At 44.8% G+C, this 18,307-nt stretch overlaps 1 protein-coding gene across 5 annotated transcripts in view; it reads left to right on the top strand.

Moving 5' to 3' along the window:
• Positions 1-18,307, top strand: part of RBM25 (RNA binding motif protein 25) — a 43,382-nt gene that overhangs the window by 2,948 nt on the left and 22,127 nt on the right. For 3 of the 5 annotated variants that reach the window (XM_025211975.1, XM_025211974.1, XM_025211973.1), the window contains 5 exons: positions 5,063-5,179; positions 10,621-10,670; positions 14,578-14,748; positions 15,114-15,171; positions 17,142-17,302. In XM_025211975.1, the coding sequence (XP_025067760.1) occupies positions 5,074-5,179; positions 10,621-10,670; positions 14,578-14,748; positions 15,114-15,171; positions 17,142-17,302 (546 nt within the window). In that variant the 5' untranslated portion in view covers positions 5,063-5,073. Of the gene's footprint in view, positions 1-5,058; positions 5,180-10,620; positions 10,671-14,577; positions 14,749-15,113; positions 15,172-17,141; positions 17,303-18,307 lie in introns of all 5 variants that reach the window. The other 2 variants (XM_006030358.3, XM_025211976.1) reach the window with 1 other exon arrangement.

Raw genomic sequence — 18,307 nt, 5'->3', positions numbered from 1 at the left:
TGCTTGGGTATAACCTAAAGTTCCCCCCCCCCCCCCCCAACTCTAGGACCAGAGCCTGAAAAGTATACCAGACCCAGAATACTAAACCTACCAAATGTTAATATAAAAAGGCAACATAAGATGAAGCTCAATACATTTGCTTCTGGTTTATGGGTATTTGAGTATGAAGCACCATCACCCGTTTGACTCCTGGAAGGACAGGGAAACTTACTACTACTCCTTCCCCTTTTGCAGAACTTTCCTTAGTAGTAGCAGAAGGAAACTAATATCCTTTTCGGTTTTTAGATGGCTGGCAATTTTGCGCAGTAATGGTGAAACAAACCAGAATTTCTTTTATTTCATTTTACTTCCACTTTTAGAAGCCATGGACAGCAGAGGTGTGGTGGTTGTCTTTAATAATTCAGAAATATATTGTAACATTAGACTACATTTGTAGGTTATCTTCACAAGTATTAGAAACTTCTATTTTTTTTTTTTTTAAATAAAAGCTTAAATTAGTGAGTTGTGTAAAACCTGCAAGTAGCCCCATATTTCACTCACTTCTGACCAAGAGATTAGAAGACTTAGAACAGGGGTCAGCTCAGCAACATGTTTGGATGGAGTTCCAAAAACACCTGAACCTCAACTTATAAGATATTGGTGTTTTCAGAGGCGGATGGCAGGGGAGCTGTCAGGGGCCTAATTCTTGTTGTGGCAGTGCAGCTGTGGCCCCTTCCCTGCTGTCTGTCCCAAGATGCGTGTGCCAAGCAAAATGTATTCACATGTCATGCTCTGACGTGCGTGCTGGGGGTTGCCGACTCCTGACTTGGATCCTTTCTGTCACTTAGGGACTTTATTACTCTGGAGGACTAAAGATTATTCCATTGGATGCTAGATCTTTATTTTATTTTGATGAAAGCTAAAAGACTTAGCTTTCATCAAAGATGGATGTGCAACATTGTCTTAGCTCATTGATGTTCAGTCTGTGGCCCGTGGGCCAGATTGAGACCCCCATAGTGACTGGATGCAGCCTGCAGCATGGGGGATTAGTGGCGTGGTGTCCCCCTGACAGGCAGTGGCCTCCCTTTTCCTTGCTTTCAGTTTCCCCTTCCCTCCCCCAGGGGAAAGGAATCCTCCACCAGGATCACAAGCACTCTGCCTACAGCTCTGCTACCTAGTTCATTTGGAAAAACTGGATGTGCTGCTGTTTTATCCAAAGCTATTGTTAGCAATCCAGAGGACAACCCTTTGTTTAGATGTCCTGTATCATGGGGGTGGGAGGAGTAGGGTTCAAGTAAATTTTGAAGAATCATTTCCTTTCCTGGAACCCTGTGAAGTGCTTGGTTAGAACAGGGCATTGGCTCTTGGTCCGAGAGTGCAAACCAAAACTATCTAGGTGGACAAAGAAATCTTGTTCTCTCCAATTGTTCATTTCCATTCCCATTGCAGCTGATACAAATATAGTTGAAAGAAAAATTTAAACTTTGCTGATTCAAGTAAAGTATGTATGGCAAAATATCTTTAATCTTAGAAGCTTGATGGGATGAGAAATTACAGGAGGCGACTCATGGAAACGGGAAGTACATTTAGTAGAATGTCAAAAAAATTTTTTTTTTTAATTTTGTGATGGATGGTATATAAAAATATAGCATACATCTGGCTCTGGAGGAACTCCCTCTTTGCTACTTGGTTATCCTACCACCTAAGGTTCTAATATCACAGAAACCTTTGTGGCCTCTCAGGGCCGTTTAAGCAATGCTGTCAACCAGGGATGTGGGTTTTCCAGGAAATTTTGAATGGGAAAATTTTCCAATGCCCTAACTAGAGTGTGATCTGATTTAACATATTTATTTGACCTTATATTTAGTAAACATAACTAAAAAAAGTACCCCCATGTTAATTTTATGTCCCAATAGCCACAAGTATTTGAACTGAAGTATTTGATTAGGAAAAAAAAATTAAATAAAGCATACTTAATGTGTTTTAAATATTATATTCAAACAAATTCAAAGCTTTATGTGGAAAGAGATTACATTTCTACAAGTATTCCAATAAAAATGAAGACAATACACAATAACATGTACTTCCCTTACATTGCTTGTTTGAATTTACAAAAAAAACGAAGGCACTGAAAACTGTTGACCCATTAATTTTAGCACACCCAAAGAACTGTGCATGATATGCCGTGGTTGTCAACTCATCTACTTCAGCAGAGTTTAACGCTCTTTCACTGAGGTCATGGCGGCATCTCCAGTTTCATTGTCATTATCTGTAGAATCACTTTCGCTACTTATTAGTTCCATTTCAGAATCAGATTGAGGCAAATCTGATTCAGGATAGTTCTACCAATGAGCAAGGGCAACTTATCATCACACTGCATCCTCTTCAATAATTGTGCTTCTGACTGCTTCTCCAGAAGCAAGAGATTTTGAGAAACAGAAACAAGCTTAGCCATGCATTCATTTGTTAGTCTATTCCTCGTTTTTGTCTTGATTGAACTGAAAACCTTCCAGTTCCATTCACAAGAAGCTGCTGTTGGTAGAATGCTTGGGATCCTTAGAGCAATCCTGGACAGCAGTTGAGTGTTACAGTATCTTTTCCATCATGTGAGAGGAGGCCCATCTTCTGCTGCCCACCAAATGATGTCTTTGCTCCAAAGTTTTTCTCTTCTGCGGTACTTGGCAATGTCTGTCATCACTGCTATTTCGTGGATGTTGGGGACATTCTTAGCTACTTCCATAATTATATCGAGATCAGTAGATAATTCATCTTCTGATAAATGTTGTCTGTGTTGAGGATCCAAAAGGTTTGCTGCTAGAAGAACTGGATGAGAACAAAACTCAGGTCTCTTAGTAAACATTTGTTTTACTACTATTTTTTTTGGATAGAGGTAAAGGAGGCAAAAGCTCAGTTAGATTTTTCACTCAGTTGTCTGAATATCTCTGGAATATTTGAAAGGCTTGGTGCATCTCCTTCAAGTTTCTTGATAGCCACTGAAACTGCTAGTAGCAAATTGAATGCTCCTTGAACTCGAGCCCAGAAGACATCATTATTGAGAATCTGCTTCCGAATGTTCAGGGGAATAATCTGGGATGTGTCATCTATTGAAGTACACTGCAAACAGTTCTTCATGGGCAGCACACTATATAAACACTTTGTAGCCGAGCCCCATCTAGTTTCTCCTGGCAATAAAAGTGCATTTTCCTTTCCCTGCTTCTCTTTCTGTAACATTAATTACAATTTTTAAAACTGCCAAGCTTGTCTAATATTGTATTGACATCCATTCATTGTTACTAATGAATTTTATGAAACAATGAATTTTTAGAAATGGAAAATTTCCCATGAAAAAATAAAGCACTGGAAATTTTTCCACCCTACATCTCTGCTGTCAATTTGACCTTTTGTTAATTCTCCAACTTAAACACAGTTAATTGGCCTCCTTAAATGCTATGAACTGAACTTAAAAAGCTTCTCCCCAGCCCTTCTCTCTATATATTACCACTAGCTAATTGTCTGTCAGGGATGATGGATTTCAGGGAGTGTTTACATGGCCTCCCTTTGCCCCCCACTCACCCTTCGGGGCCAGCCACATAAAGACTCCCGCCTCCTTCTTCAGCACAGGGACTCCTTCCCCCCTCCCGCTTCCACCTCGCAGCAGGGCTTCTCCCCACCGCCCTCCTTCCCTGCTGGCTGTTGTTGGGGCTAGGTGTGGGGGGGGGACGGACGGACGAATGAATGAACAGCCGCTGCCACTGTAACCTCTACATACCTTGAGGTATCAGGCACGCCTTGTGAACACTGCAATGCTAGGGCAGATGGAGCGTCCCACAGGAGCACTCCCTCTCCTCTCCTCTCCTCCCCCCCCCAAAACAAAACAAAACAAAACAAAAAAACCAGTGCTTGGTGGTAAACCTGGAAGTGGACCAAAAATACTTGCGGTTCACTTCCAGGTCTGCCTGGGAGTGCACTGGGGGGCCCCACTGCATTCCCCCCCCTCCCCCCTGGCTCAGCAACCAGCCACGGGGGGACCCCGTGTGCCCCCCCTGACCCAGTTGCTGAGCCGGGGAGGGATGGGGGCCCCCTCTGACTCCCTGTGCGCTCCCATGTGGACCCAGCAGTGGACCAGAAGTGCTTCTGCACTTCAGCAGTGGTCTGCTGCCGAGCGCTCTGGGGATGAGCCCTCGCAGTCATGTGGGATGCTCCATGTGCTCCACCATCTCGGTATTCACGAGCTGCCTGTTACCTAGAGGTATGTAGAAAAAACATTTAAAGCTCTGTCTATATCCGAATCACCAAATCTCTCCGAATCGATTCGGAGGGTTTCAATTCAATTTGGAGACATTAAAAGGTCTCCTGATTTGATTCTGGTTTAGAGATTTTGCCAACGAATCGGGCTGAATCTCTGCCAAATTGAATCGGGGACTGAAGCTTCGCACAGCCCTAATACATACTATATTGCCTCTTCATCTCATCAGTCACCAGCCACTGAACTAGCAAGTTTAAAATAGTTATGCCGAGGATTCTTCAGTCTATTAATTCCCTCTGTTCTGGAAGTTAGAGATTTTTCTGTCTTTATTGCTACAAGAAATTGCCTTTGATACAAAGCAGTAGAAATCCCAGTTCTGTTCTTCATGATTAATTTGATTCACACGCATCTCATTGCTAGTTGGCTTATTGCAAAATTTATTATGAAATTACTTTCGCTTTTTTAATATTGGAAAAATAACTTTTTTTGTTTAGAAATTACTGTATTTTCTGCTGACTCATTATCAGCATACCCTGACTGGCTAACTTAGATTTTTTATGAACTGCTGGTAGGAGTCAGTTTCATCTGTTTTGTCAGTTCAGTTTAGCATGAAAGTGTTTCAGATTCAGTGTTTGTAATTTTAGGAGAGAAGATTTCTGCTACTGTTGTGACTTTATTGCTGTGGTGTAGAAGAAGCTTAAAAGTGTCATTTGATTTGCTAAACAGAAGTCCCTTAAAGAAAAAAAACTTAGTGTGGTGGTTGTCTTTTTCCTCTTACTTTGATTCATGTGTGAAGACTGCTACATTAAAAGAATGTTTCTGGTTTTTGGCAGGTAGCTGCTGCAAGGATGTCTTTTCCACCTCACTTGAATCGCCCTCCTATGGGAATCCCAACACTTCCGCCTGGGATTCCACCTCCACAGTTTCCTGGCTTTCCTCCCCCTGTACCTCCTGGTAAGTCATGTCAGCAGGTAAAACCAAATACATTTTTGCTGTGCTACTCTTCTAAAACTTTTTTATTCAACCTTGAGATTATGAAATACAATTAATTGATGTACATTGAGGTTGAGCTTCCCACTATTCTTTGCCTTGAAGAATTTACCATCTAATTGAATTGCAAAGCATCCTATCTTAATCCTCTTGGTGAACCCAATTTAAATATTTCCTCCAAAGCTAGACACTTTAGGACAGTGATCACCAACTGTTCAATTGGGATCGACTGGTGGATCCTGGAGCCTCTTGAAGTTGATCCTGGGGTGCGGGGACTGAGCATGTGCGCACCCCAGCCCAGCAGGTCAGTTGGTGGGGGAGGGAAGGGGCGGAGGCCCAGGGTCACATGCAGTGGGGCTCAGGGCACAAAGCCCAGTCTGCTGTGCACAGATTGAAAGGTGGGGGGTAGCCTTCCCCCGCCCCCCCCCCCAACTCCCACTTCTAAGACCACAGCCAAGCACAGCGCAGGCCAGGCCCAGTGGGAATAGCCTAACACAGCCTTCCCCTCCCCTGATGACATGGGGCCCTGGTGACTGGCGGGCACAGGGGAGGGCAAGCTGCACTGGAAGGCTGCACCGGGCTGTTCTTGCTGGGCCTGGCCCATGCTGCACTCGGCAGTGGCGCTGGGAGTCGAGGTTGGAGGGCTACGGCCTCCCCCCGTGGCCCCGCTCCCAGCGCTACTGCCACAGCCGCCTGGCCTGAGCACAGCCCAGCTAGGAACAGCCCAGTGCTGCCCCGGCAACAGCCTGTCCTGCCCTGTGGGCAGATCCAGGGGTATGCACCCGCCCCCGGGACAAGCCACTCCTGCCTCTGTTCCCTGCCCTGCCCCAGCTGTGCAGGACTTCCCCTCCCTCACTGCCATTGTGGGAGGGGGCAGGGGGCAGATCAAGGCCCCAGTGGTGATGGAGGGAGTGGGTCTAGGGCTGGGGCCTCAATCTGCCCTGCTTTCCCCAGCCCTCTCCCCTCTCCTCTCCACAGACTTACCTGCTGGGTTGGGGAGGGGGGGCGGGAGGTAGATCTTCAGTTCCTTTTAAACGCCAAAAGTGATTTCCGACCTAAAAAGGTTGGAGACTACTGCTTTAGGACAAGAGACCCTACTTTATAGTGCAAGTTAAAGCTTCGGCTAACTCAGTAGTGGCAGTACATAATTGTACGTTTTTGGAGTCCAGGCTTCATTTCATATAGAATAAAGTGCATTGGGAAAGTAATATGGGAATAAATGTTCCTTCCTGGTGGTATATTCTGGTGATAAAACATACCAGACCCCCTCTCTGCACCTACTGCTGTCTCCTTTTTAGTTGAGTGATATTTCTTTATGACAAGTTACTTTAGCTGGGCTTTATGGCAATTTCTCCTGAATTGCCACTGGGGTACTCCTTTACTACACTGGTCTGTTGTAACACACTTCAAATTTTTCTCTCATTCCACTTGTCTCTTTTCTGTTGTCTCTTCTCTTATAAACTGTCACTTCTCAAGCTTTTCTTTATTTTTATATCCCTACCTCTTCTTTTCTTCTACTTTTCCTTGTTCTCCTTCTTCCATCCCTGGGGCTAACTTCTCTACCACTGGTCACACATTCCAGTTTCTTCTTGACTTGACCCTTCATTCCATCTTTCCATTCCTAACGTTCAGGTCAGCCTTGGTATAAAGACAGAGGCTTCACTTCCTCAGGTTGCTGACGCATCTTCTTTTTGTATGTGTAGTGGCAAGAGGATGGTGGGATGAGTGAGGATGAGATGATGTATTTTGATATACTACAATGGAATTACTTCTGGAAATTTTTGCAAAGCGCAAAGGCTACAAAATGATCTCCTTATTTGGCTGTTGGTGTGGTGGGGACCTGTAGGGTAAAAGGCTTTATAATCTGCCCACACTTCATACGCCCTTCTCATTGGAGAAATTAAACTAACTGAACATTCAGATTGCACTAGGCCATGTTCTTTCCCCAAATAGATCCCACGTGCTGACCTGACTATACATGCTGCACTCCCATAGAGCAGAGCACCTGTATCTGCCCAAGCACAGACAGAGAGCAGATTTAGGCTAGATATCAGGAAAAGTTTCTTCACAGAAGGGGTGTCCAGAATTTGGAATGGGCTTCCAACGGAGGTGGTGCTCTCCACTACCTTGGGGGTCTTTAAGGGAAGGCTGGATAGATCTGGCTGGGGTCATCTGAGCCCAGCCCTCTTTCCTGCTTAGGCAGGGGGTCGGACTCAATGATCTGTTGAGGTCCCTTCCAATCCTAGCATCTATGAATCTATGTAGACCCTGAACAAGACTTCATGCATTTATTTCTTTTAGCTCCTGGTGAATGAGGCACCAGAACTGAGTGAAGATTTGGGGAGGGGTAAGAACTAGAGGTGCACTGATACATTGGTCCATATCATGTCATCACCGATAAACGGAAAATTGATATTATCGGCATTCGGCTTTTTTTGGCGGATGTGGCTGATGATGTCACTGATAAATGCTGTGTGCGCATGCCACCCCGCGCACTCCCCAGATGAACTGCTCGCAGCTCTGTCCTGCACCCTGCCCTGTTTCATCCTGGCTGGGCAGTGCCTGCTCCTGCCCCAGCTCCACTCCCTCGCTCACCATGGGGGCCTTAATCCTCCCCCCCCCCAAAAAACAAACAAACAAACAAACAAACAAAAAAAACAAAAAAACCCCAAACAAACAAAAAACACCAAAACAAAAAATCTTAACCAGCTGGACTCTGCTCGCCAGGCTGCATATCAGCAATCGGATTGGTATCAGTCAGTATGGCTGGTTAATAATTGGCCATCGGTATTGGCCAAAAAAACCTTTATCAGTGCACCTCTAGTGAGAAATGGAGGGGGTGCAGGAGGAGGAAGAGAGCAAATGGGGGTACAAGGGTCAGGATGAGTAGAAGATAGGGAAGAGCAAAGTGGGCAGGATATGCAGGGAAAGAACCAGAGTAATATGTGGTGGGTGAAATGAGAAGAGAAACCTGAGATGAGGAGAACAAGGGTAGAAATGGGTTAAAGAAAACTGAGAAGGGGAAGAAGGAAACAGGAAGAGAGAGAGCAGGGAAAAAGGTGGATGGATTGGGAATGAAAGACAGATTGTGTAGCAGGGCACTGCTTGTGCCTGCCACTTCAAGGGCCTGAAGCCAGCAGGTGCCCGATTAGGGCAGCCATTTTGGATCCAGGGCTGCCCATATAAACAGGGCATTTTGCTGCTGGAAACGGAGGCAACAACATCGCCTGGCTATGAGGCTGCTGGTATCAACTAGAGGTAAGGACAGGAGCTGTAGGGGATGGTCAGGAGGCTCCTGGTCCTGGGCATGACTTTAAACTGCACCCGGCTGGGAGTGGGTGGCCTGGTGGGGCTCTCAGTGGCGCGGGAGCCCCCAGGAAATGCCAGGCCAGTGACTACCCCAGTGAGAGGCGGGTCGGGACGCCTTAACGCCAGCTCCCAACTTCGGGTGGGTCAGGCCATCGGAGGTAGAGGGGGCCAGGCATGGCTATGGCCACCTGAGCCCACCCAAGGAGGGAAGTCCCAAGACCCCGAGTAGAGGGGGTGTTGTGTAAGATCTCAGGGTAGCACCGTGACCTGCTGCTGCAGGGGGGGAGTGAGAGTCCCTTGTGAGACCCTGGAGCACCAGTTGTGTGAGTCACCCCATCTCCCCCTACCCAGGAAGGGGGACCTGGAGAGAGTGTGGGGCTAGTGAGGCTGGAGGTAGAATTTTCCCTCGACTGGCCCATGCTGGGGCCAGGACCAAGAAGGTCAAAAGGGCCAGGTGCCCACAGCAAGGGGCACACAGAGCTGAGGGCCTGGGACCCTTGGAGGTGAGGCCAGGGCCTGTGTGTGGCCGAAGGTCCTGAGTGGGGACCACGCCTGAGAGAAGAGCCAGCTACAAGGAGCTTGGCAGCCCGAATGAAGGTGGCATAGGCCGCCTGAGCGGAGAGATCAAAGGAAGGTCCTGCCAGGAGGATTCTGGAGCCTAGTGTGGGGCTGGTGTGACTGATAATATCTGGCTGCCATCTGTGAGGCTTGGGCTGTGCTGTAGGGGAGGTACGGAGCCGTAGACCCCCCAAACATTGGGGGTACACTAATGGGCAGCCTCCCACCTCATTTAACAACTTTTCATCATTCCAACAAGGCGTGGTGGGCGAGACAGGCGGGCGACATGCCCAAAGGCAAGTGGGGAGCTAGCTGCGGCTAGCGGAGATCCCCACTTTGCCACAGATTGAAAGGAATTGTCAAAAAGTTCTGAAACCACAAGAGAGCATCTCTGCAGGGAACTTGAAACTAAGTCTGATAATTCCTTTCTAATAAATAGTTGCTGAATCCATTGGCAAAATATAACCATCCTGTTCTGGTGGAAGATAAGAACCTTTTTTACTGCTACCAGTTAATTGTTAGTTGAGGTGATAGTGGACTGTGCAATGGATTTAAGTTCCCTGTGGTTTTTTTGTTTGTTCTGTTTTTTGCCGGGGAGGTGGTGGGAAATGAGCATTTCTACCTGTCTTATGTTTTCAATTTGTTTTCAAAATCCTTTAAGTTACATAAAAATACCTATCTTAAAAGAGCATTAAGGTTCTCTCCTACCTTGGGGGTCTTCAAGAGGAGGCTGGATAGATATTTTCTGGGGTGATATGACCCCGGCACCCATTCCTGCCTGGGGCAGGGGGTCCGACCTGATGATCTGTTTAGGTCCCTTCCAACCCTAAGCACTATGATACTATGACACTATGATACTGTAGTTACAGAGTGAAGTGCACACAATGCCTGAAGTAAAGCTGTCTGGAGAACTCTGTTAGGCCCCCTTTTGTGTGTGTGGATTATCATATGGTTCTTAACATAATGTACTCTTCCCCACTCCAGTGAGACCTCTGCTTTATTTCATGTACAGCGTGGACTGTTTTGAAATAAATCAAGGCTGTGTAGGGAATGGGTTGTTTGTTAAAAAAACAAAACAAAAAAAAAAACAAACCCTGAATTTAGTGCAGAAATTGAGAAGTGTAAATAAGGCAGAGAACTTGAAGAGGTAGGATCACCTCAGAGTTTGGACATGGTGTGAAAAGAGATTTATGTTGGTTTTTGGTTTGTTTGGGTGTTTTTTAAGCAAAAAAAAATCCTGATATAATGAGATAAATGCCCTTGTGGAAATTTTAAGAATTTTCTATTCCAGTGCAGGGTTTGGATGATATTGGCATTGTCGGGCTACATGCTGAATGAGAGAGAAATACTGAATAGCTGCCCATTCACTAAGCAGCATTTCTCCTGTGCTGCATGGATTTTAGCTTTGAGTTTGTTAGGAAGCCATATCTGCACAGTCTTGCCACCCTTAATTACTTTTTAAGGCATGCAGTTGGTTTGGGTGTTATGGTCTTTTATTTCCAATTCATATACTGATGTGTGTTCTTTGTCTCCCTCAGGGACCCCTATGATTCCAGTACCAATGGGCATTATGGCTCCTGCTCCAACTGTAAGTATTGTACTAAGGGTGGTACAGTAACATTAAGGTGGACTTCCATTGTTTGAAATTTTTCTGTCTGTTTTCATATTTATGTTCTGTTTATTCAACTAATTTCATACCATGAAAAGAAAAGCTTAGTTTTGAATGCAAGAATGACATGTTAAATTTTGGTTTGGACAGAGTTTGAAACGAATGCATCTAGAATTGCTTACTGTGGAGCTGAAATTGTTACTTCCTACAAACTGCTGCAGCTCATTCTTGCTATCACTCTCTCCCTTTTTAAGGCCCCAAGTCTACCAGTTACTCTGGTCTTTAGTAGTATCCTGGCCACACATTCTTGTAGTTAGTGGTGGGCTAAAAAAGTGTAATTATTTTGATTGGTTCCCATCGCACCTTAAATGGAATGTGTGGCCAGCACTGATCAGCTGATTAGTGGTCCTAGCTGTGAGAGCACCACTACGTTGCTGTGGTGGGGATTGTGGTGGGCCAGTGGAGGTACTCCTGCGTTGAGCCACCCACCTCACTGTGCCTGACCACCTTCCAGGCTCCGAGTGCCTCCCTTGGGGGAGCCTCACATCTGGCCGACCACCTTCCTGGAGCACACCTGCAAGCCTGGGGGTAATGCTGCTACCACCTAGGGTCTGGACTGGTCTTGGGCCTGTGCCCCCTGGGAAACGCATGCCTAGTAGTCCTTGAGGGTGTTGGACCCACTACAAGAACTTGGGGTGCTTCCCTCAGTCTGAAGCATGAATAATGGTCTTCCTTAGTCAGCTGAGCCAAGGGGACCCCAAGGCATAATCTAGACCCTCTCCCAATAAATCTCCCATGCTAGGTACAGAGGAGAACTTTATTGGTACAAGGAGTAGGTTTGGAATAGGGTACAGGGTAGAGCAATATCAGAGAAATACCTTAGAGCAAACTGTGGCATGGTAGCCTTTGATCACGCATCTGAGTTACTGCAAGCTATATATCTAGTTAGATTTCAAGTAGCTTACTCACAAGTATCATCGAGAAGCAGGTGGAGATTTCCTCTGGAGGTTTCCTCCATGAGTTTCAAGAGAGAGAGCCAGTTTCACATGGTTCTTCTCTGAGAGTTCTCATCATGGCTGCTGCCCCGCCTCCTGGGCATTCCTTAACTTATATAAACCTTATGACCTCATTTACTTACTTCAGTGAAGGCCAGCAGCTATTGGCTGGCAGCCAACCAATTTGAAATGACACACTGGTTGGTTGTCTCTAGCTCCCTCCCAGTCGCAATGACCAGGGATCCAGGTTTTCCATTTCCCGCAGAAAAACAGAAAACCACAGATTGCCTGTTTTTATCAGAGAAAACGTGGATTTCCCCTTTTAACACAGAAATCTGCAGATTCTCTGCTTTTGCAAAGAGCTCTTACAGGATAGCACAGCCCCCCGCCTTGCTGCCATGCAGCTGCCATCACCCCGCATGGCCACAGAGCCATGCAGCTGGTTGTGGGGCATAAGCAGTGGTGCAGTGGTGGCCACTGCATGCGAGCCCCCTTTTGTCCCCCCCCAGCCAGGCGGCATGTATGTGGCTGGCACGTGGCGGCTGCTTCTGCACCCTGCGCCACTTGCCCGCAAAGCCATGCAGGTGACCGTGGGATGGTAGTGCAAAGTGCAGTGGCAGAGTTGTGGTGGCGGCCTCCAGGCTGGCCAGTGCATGTGCGGGCCACAGAGTGGCACTCCTGCCGCCCCCCCAAGCACCTTCCCTGCCCTGCCCCTCCCCTTCCCCCCACACACACTTACCTGCTGGGGTGGGTGTCAGTGTCTGTGTGTGCAGCTGTGTCTGCATGTCTGCCTGTGTGTGTGGGTCTGGGGGCTGTTGTGGGGGAGTGAAGGGCATCAGGAGGGCTGAGGAGGCTGTGGGGTGGAGTGCGGGGCACCAGCAGCGCTGGGGAGGGAGGGGGCTGGGGGGGGCCTTGAATTTTTATCAAGCATTTTGGGTTTTTAATCAGAGAATTTCCCATTTTTAATCAGAGAAAACCAGGATCCCTGATGGTGACATTGCTTAGAACAATAGGGAGTTTAAGCCCCCACCCAGGTGTGTGAGGCTAGTCATGTAGGCAGAGGGAACAGGTTTCCCCCTCCCTCTGCAATGTATCTAGCTCAGGTTACATCTCAGGGTTACCTGAAACTGATGGGGCCAAGGGTGTCTGCCTTCTGCAGTGACCATGGTAACCAAATTGTCAGATTAGGCATCCGCCTGATGGCAGTTTGGGGAGAGACGGAGATGGCATTCTGCCACAGGGAGTACCAGTCAGCTGATCAGTGTTCCCAGCCATCCCAGGCTCCCCCTGCACATGCGGTAGGGTACAATTGGGCCCCCAATTTCAATCACGCCTCCTCCCTTGCATGTGTGGCGTGGCAGGAGGTGCAGTTGGGTTCATGGATCCCATTGTACCTTTAATTGAAAGCCTGTCAGTGGCCTAATAGATAGTTGATGTAAGGTTCTTCTAGCAGTTATTCTGTGTGCAATGGGCTGACTTCTCCCATTTCTCTCATTTCCAAGAATAGGATGCTGTACTGGCATCACATTTCAGTAGTGCATTATCCAGCATGATTACTAAGTTGACTGGAAGGGTGTGTATTGACAGACTTCCAACAAGTGCTGTATAGTCCTCTGACTTTGCTGTGTGGAAGGGGGATTGATGTGAATAGAAGAGAACTTGTGAGAAAAAATTAATCTTAGTAGATTCATTAAATCTACATGTAGATTCTTATTAGCATGAAACTTATTCAAAACTTAGGTTTACTGTGAGTATTAAAGGCATTTCCTGGCTGTGTCCCTATTTAATGGAACTACTGTTTCTAAAGTTTTGCACAAGTGAGGACTAAAGAAATGTCAGACTGTCTAGGGAAATAAATTAGTGCTAAATTCCAAATTGTAATAGCAGCCAGATATTGGAATAAGTACATTATTTGATATCCTGCAAGACAAGTGAGTCTGCAGCTGACAGTCTAAAGAACTGATAATTTTTTAAGGAAATTATAAGAAGAATGTTAAGAAATTTTAATATATTTTTTAAAAACACTGACAAACGAGCAGGACACGTGAGTGTCTCTACCTATAAATATAACTCAAATATAATTTCTTCCCTCCATTGCCAGTTGTCTTGTTTAGGATATGCAGTGATAAAATGAAATGTCGGTTTCTGTGTGAGACCTGTAGGGGACTGTATCTGGTGTTCTGAGTATTTCATTTTAGTTGGAATTAATATTTTGCTTGAATTTCTGTAACTGATTTGAAAATAAGAATGTCATTCTTCCATAAGCCAATCTCTTACATTCTATGTAAAATCTCAAAGCTGTGCTGCCCAGCTTCTTAAGGCTGTCATAACTTGCCAGATTAAGCTTATAGTGAAATACCCCTATATTTCCAACTGTTCTTTATTTTAAAGATCCAAAGCTTTCTCTAATGCAGGGGTGCTCAAACCCCAGCCCACAGGCCAAATCAGACCTGTGGAGCTATGTTGGGGATCCCCACAAGTTGGGAAATTTGGCAGCAGGGGAGCTGTGGATGATCTGTGTGCAGGCCAGGCTGCTCCCTTTCTCTTCATCCTGTTCCCTGTGCACGCTCCCCTCCCCCCAATGTCATGGTCAGGGCTGGGCTGCCCAGCCCCACCCTTCCCCCTTCCCCACATGTTCAGATCAGGGCCAAGCTGCTCCTTGACTCCTCCATCCCCACCCCCATTCAGGGCCATGCTCCCTTTGACAGCCGGATCAGGGTTGAGTTATGCAGCCCCCCACTGCCAGATTCAACTCTTGCTGCACTGGCCTTGCATGCTGGATCCAGCCCATGAACAGACCTGGCAGTGCCCATCTGGCCTGCAGGGCGAAAAGGTTGGATACCACTGTTTTAATGAGTTATAATATAGAACCATTTTTTTTTCCTCTGTAGGTCTTGGTTCCTACCACGGTATCCATGGTTGGCAAGCACTTGGGAGCTAGAAAAGACCACCCTGGTTTAAAGGCTAAAGAAAACGATGAAAACAGTGGTCCCACTACCACTGTTTTTGTAGGCAACATTTCTGAAAAGGCATCAGACATGCTCATAAGACAGCTTTTAGCGGTGAGTGCAGTGGTTTGCTCTAATGTAGATGGGCTGGAATTGAATGTAAATATTCTATCCCTTACCCTTGAGTACTTATCAGGGCTAATTACAAACTGAAGTTAGGCACTGATGTAGGACATTAACAACATTTTCATTACACTTGTATTCAAAGTCAGTAAACAACTTGAAGAGAATAAGCTTTTTTTGCCTTTTCAGCTAGTAACATAAATTGTGAACACAGACTTCTTTTTCCCTGAAATGTAACCTTTTTTTTATACACAGAAATGGCTGTGTCACAAAAATGACATGTTTTGCTTCTGTATTGCTTGAGCAAGCATTGACATTTATTTAGTGGTGACACTCCTTCCTTTTGTCTTTTAAAGAAATGTGGCTTGGTTTTGAGCTGGAAGAGAGTACAAGGGGCATCTGGAAAACTTCAAGGTAAATGTTCTTGCTTTTTTTGCACATGTGGTCTGGTCAGACTTTTTAGTTACTATTCAACCTTTTAAAATATGACTTACAAATTAATGCATCTCTGATACTCTGCATTTAAACCTGAGCTTTGCATAACTTTGACTAGTTAAAAGCTTTCCTTAATACAGGTACAATCTGAGTTTTTTTTTTTTTTTTCAATCATAGAAATCAAAGCAGAGACTAAAAATAAAGGCTAAAAAGGAAGAAGGCTCAAATATGAAGCTTCATAGTTTAATCATAGAAATGTAAATCTGGAAAGGACCTCAAGAATATCTAGTCCAACCTCCCCTGCATTGCACCCTCAAGGAGAGTGGGGCTTACCTTAGGGTACACCTTCCAAAAGGTTGACCACAACTGACCTAGACTCTCTCTGACAGATATTTAACTGACCTGTTCATAAAAACCTCCAAAAGGAGAGATGCCACTGCCACCACCTCCCTAGGCCTGTTCCAGTGTTTTGCTGCCATAATAGTTACATTTTTTTTTTTTAATATCCAATATAACCTTTTTCCTTCTCCTGAAAATTAAGCTGAAGCTTTTGTGGGTTTTATTTTGTCTTTCCTTCGGTGGAAATGGCGAATTATTGAGCATTGTTCCCTTTACAGCAGGACTGTCCAACTTATGAGTGGCTGGGGGCCACAAGCTGCATAGATTGCATGCACCCTGGGTGCATACTGCATGGACCGCTACCATGCATGACCCTCCCCTGTGCTAGACTACATGGGTCTGATGCACCACACTTCCCATGTCCCCTGAGCCCCCCTGGTCATAGGCTTCCTATAACAGCAGTCAGCAGAAGCTGGAAGAGGGAGAGAAAGCCTGGGGACTCCAGCAGTGGCAAGAGAGCCCAGAGGAAAGCAGTGTGCCAACCAGGAGCCCAGGGCCACATTGTAACCCCTTGGAGGGGGCTACATTCTGTCAACAGGCTGCCAGATAGACAGCCCTGTTTTATGGGATCAGAATAGTTGTTCCTTCTATACTAAACAAGCCCCATTGCTTTTTGCTTTTTTTTTTTTTTTTTTTTTTTTAGGGCACACTTTCTAAAGGTCTTACTTCTATTGCTTCCCTATGGATACTGTCCAGTTTTTCTACCACTTTCTTGGGTACCAAAGCTGGACACAATAGTTCAGTTAAGGCCTAACTAGTGCTGAGTAGAGTGGACTATACATCTCCTAAGTGTTTCATATGATGCTTGTGTTAAAGGCAGATCTAATTCCTGGATGCATTTTTGCAGTACCTTGTTGGTGATTCATGTGATCCCCTCTCACTTCCAGATACTTTTCTACTGTACTGCTCTCTAGAAAGCTCTTCCCCACTTTGCATTTATGCATTTTGATTTTTCCTTTCTAATTCTAGTACTTGTTACTTGTTCTATCAGTGAAACAAAATCATTCTGAATTCTGAGCACTTTTTCCATAATGCTTGCAGCTGTTTTCAGGCTAGTAGTGACATCACATTTTATGAGTATAGTCTTTTTTTATCATAAGTCTTTTAATGAAAATATTGAACAGAACTGGATCAAGGACACAACTTTATCTTGGTGATATTTCCTTAGTTTGCACATGCAGAACAGCCTAATAAACTATAATAAAGTAAAAAAAACCAAACAAACAAAAAAAAACCCCTCAAAACAAAAAAACAGCCTTACTACTTCTCTGTCTTCTCTGCTAGGTTTTTGCCTTATTAAAGAAGGAAATTTCCTAACCACATGAAATGGGTGATTTATACAACTATGCAAAATAAATGTTTTCCCTTTGATGGTATATATCTTTTGAGACATTTAAAAATATGTTTCTGCATATCTTTTATTCTAGTGTTCCCTATATAAAAGTTGTGGGGGGGGAGGGATTGGGGAGGGCATTAAATAATAAAATTGTAGGATAAATTTAACTGAACTTATTGCAATTTTGCTTTTCATTTCAACTATCCACCTCCAGCCTTCGGATTCTGTGAGTACAAAGAACCAGAATCTACTCTACGAGCACTGAGACTGCTCCATGACCTTCAGATTGGAGAGAAGAAGCTGCTAGTTAAAGTTGATGCAAAGACAAAGGCTCAGCTAGATGAATGGAAAGCTAAGAAAAAAGCCTCCAATGGGGTATGTATCTATGTGTGTAGCTTAAATTATATTGCTGGGAGAGACATTCTTTTGAGTTGTTAAATAGTGTAAGAAGCCAGGGCCCTTGATTTCTGTTCTTGTTTCTACTCTTGCTTACTTCATGACTTGGGCTAGGGCTTGGCTCCAAAGTCCTGTTTGAAAATCAGTGAGACTTAATTCATTAAATACTTTTGAGAACTTGAGCATGTTTAATCAGCGCAACCATCTGCGTGGACACAATTATAACTCTTTAAGACCTCTTATTGGTTTAGCTTGCATGGATTTATTTACAGGGTACAGGATTAATTGATTTGAATTGATTTAACTACAGTTGGTAGTTTCCATACACAAAATTTATCCCAATTTAAGTCCTTTAAATTTTATACTTGTGTAGCTGTGTATAGCCCAGGTCTGAATCTCTGGGTTTATATCCATTTTAAAGATGAGTACTACATACTGTACTGTTTACATATGGTTCTGAGGCTTAATTTTGTTTAGACATTTTTGTTAAGTTATAGAAACAACTAACTTCATTGAGCAACTGAGTTGGTTGAATCAACTTTTACTCATGCTTTTGATTTCCCTCCCCCACACCCTCCAAAACCTGATGCAAGGCAGAAAATTAAATCTTGTATGCATTTTTTTGCCTATCACTTACTTGCTGCCCAGATGCATTTACCATATTGGGTAGCGCGCTCTCTCTCTCTCTCTCTCTTTTTCTCTCTCTCTCTCTCTCTCCTTGCTTCAGAAAACACTTAGCATAGATTAAACTTTCATCACTGTCCACGCATTTATCTTGAACTTTCTAGTTCTGTTGTTTTAATTTTCTAGATCAGAGTAACTAGATCACTCTGAACTATTTCATATGCAGGAAATTTTGGGTTAGATTCATCCCTGTCATAATTCATGAGAAACTGAAGTTACCTCCAAACTGAGCAGCATACTTTTCCCTCTGTTTTCCATTTAGAACCAGTATGGCTGCTCATCCACCATTCATATAAATGA

The sequence above is a fragment of the Alligator sinensis genome, unplaced genomic scaffold (assembly GCF_000455745.1).
Source record: "Alligator sinensis unplaced genomic scaffold, ASM45574v1 scaffold381_1, whole genome shotgun sequence".
NCBI classification, from domain to species: domain Eukaryota; kingdom Metazoa; phylum Chordata; order Crocodylia; family Alligatoridae; genus Alligator; species Alligator sinensis.
This window is presented reverse-complemented; position numbering and strand designations above follow the sequence as displayed.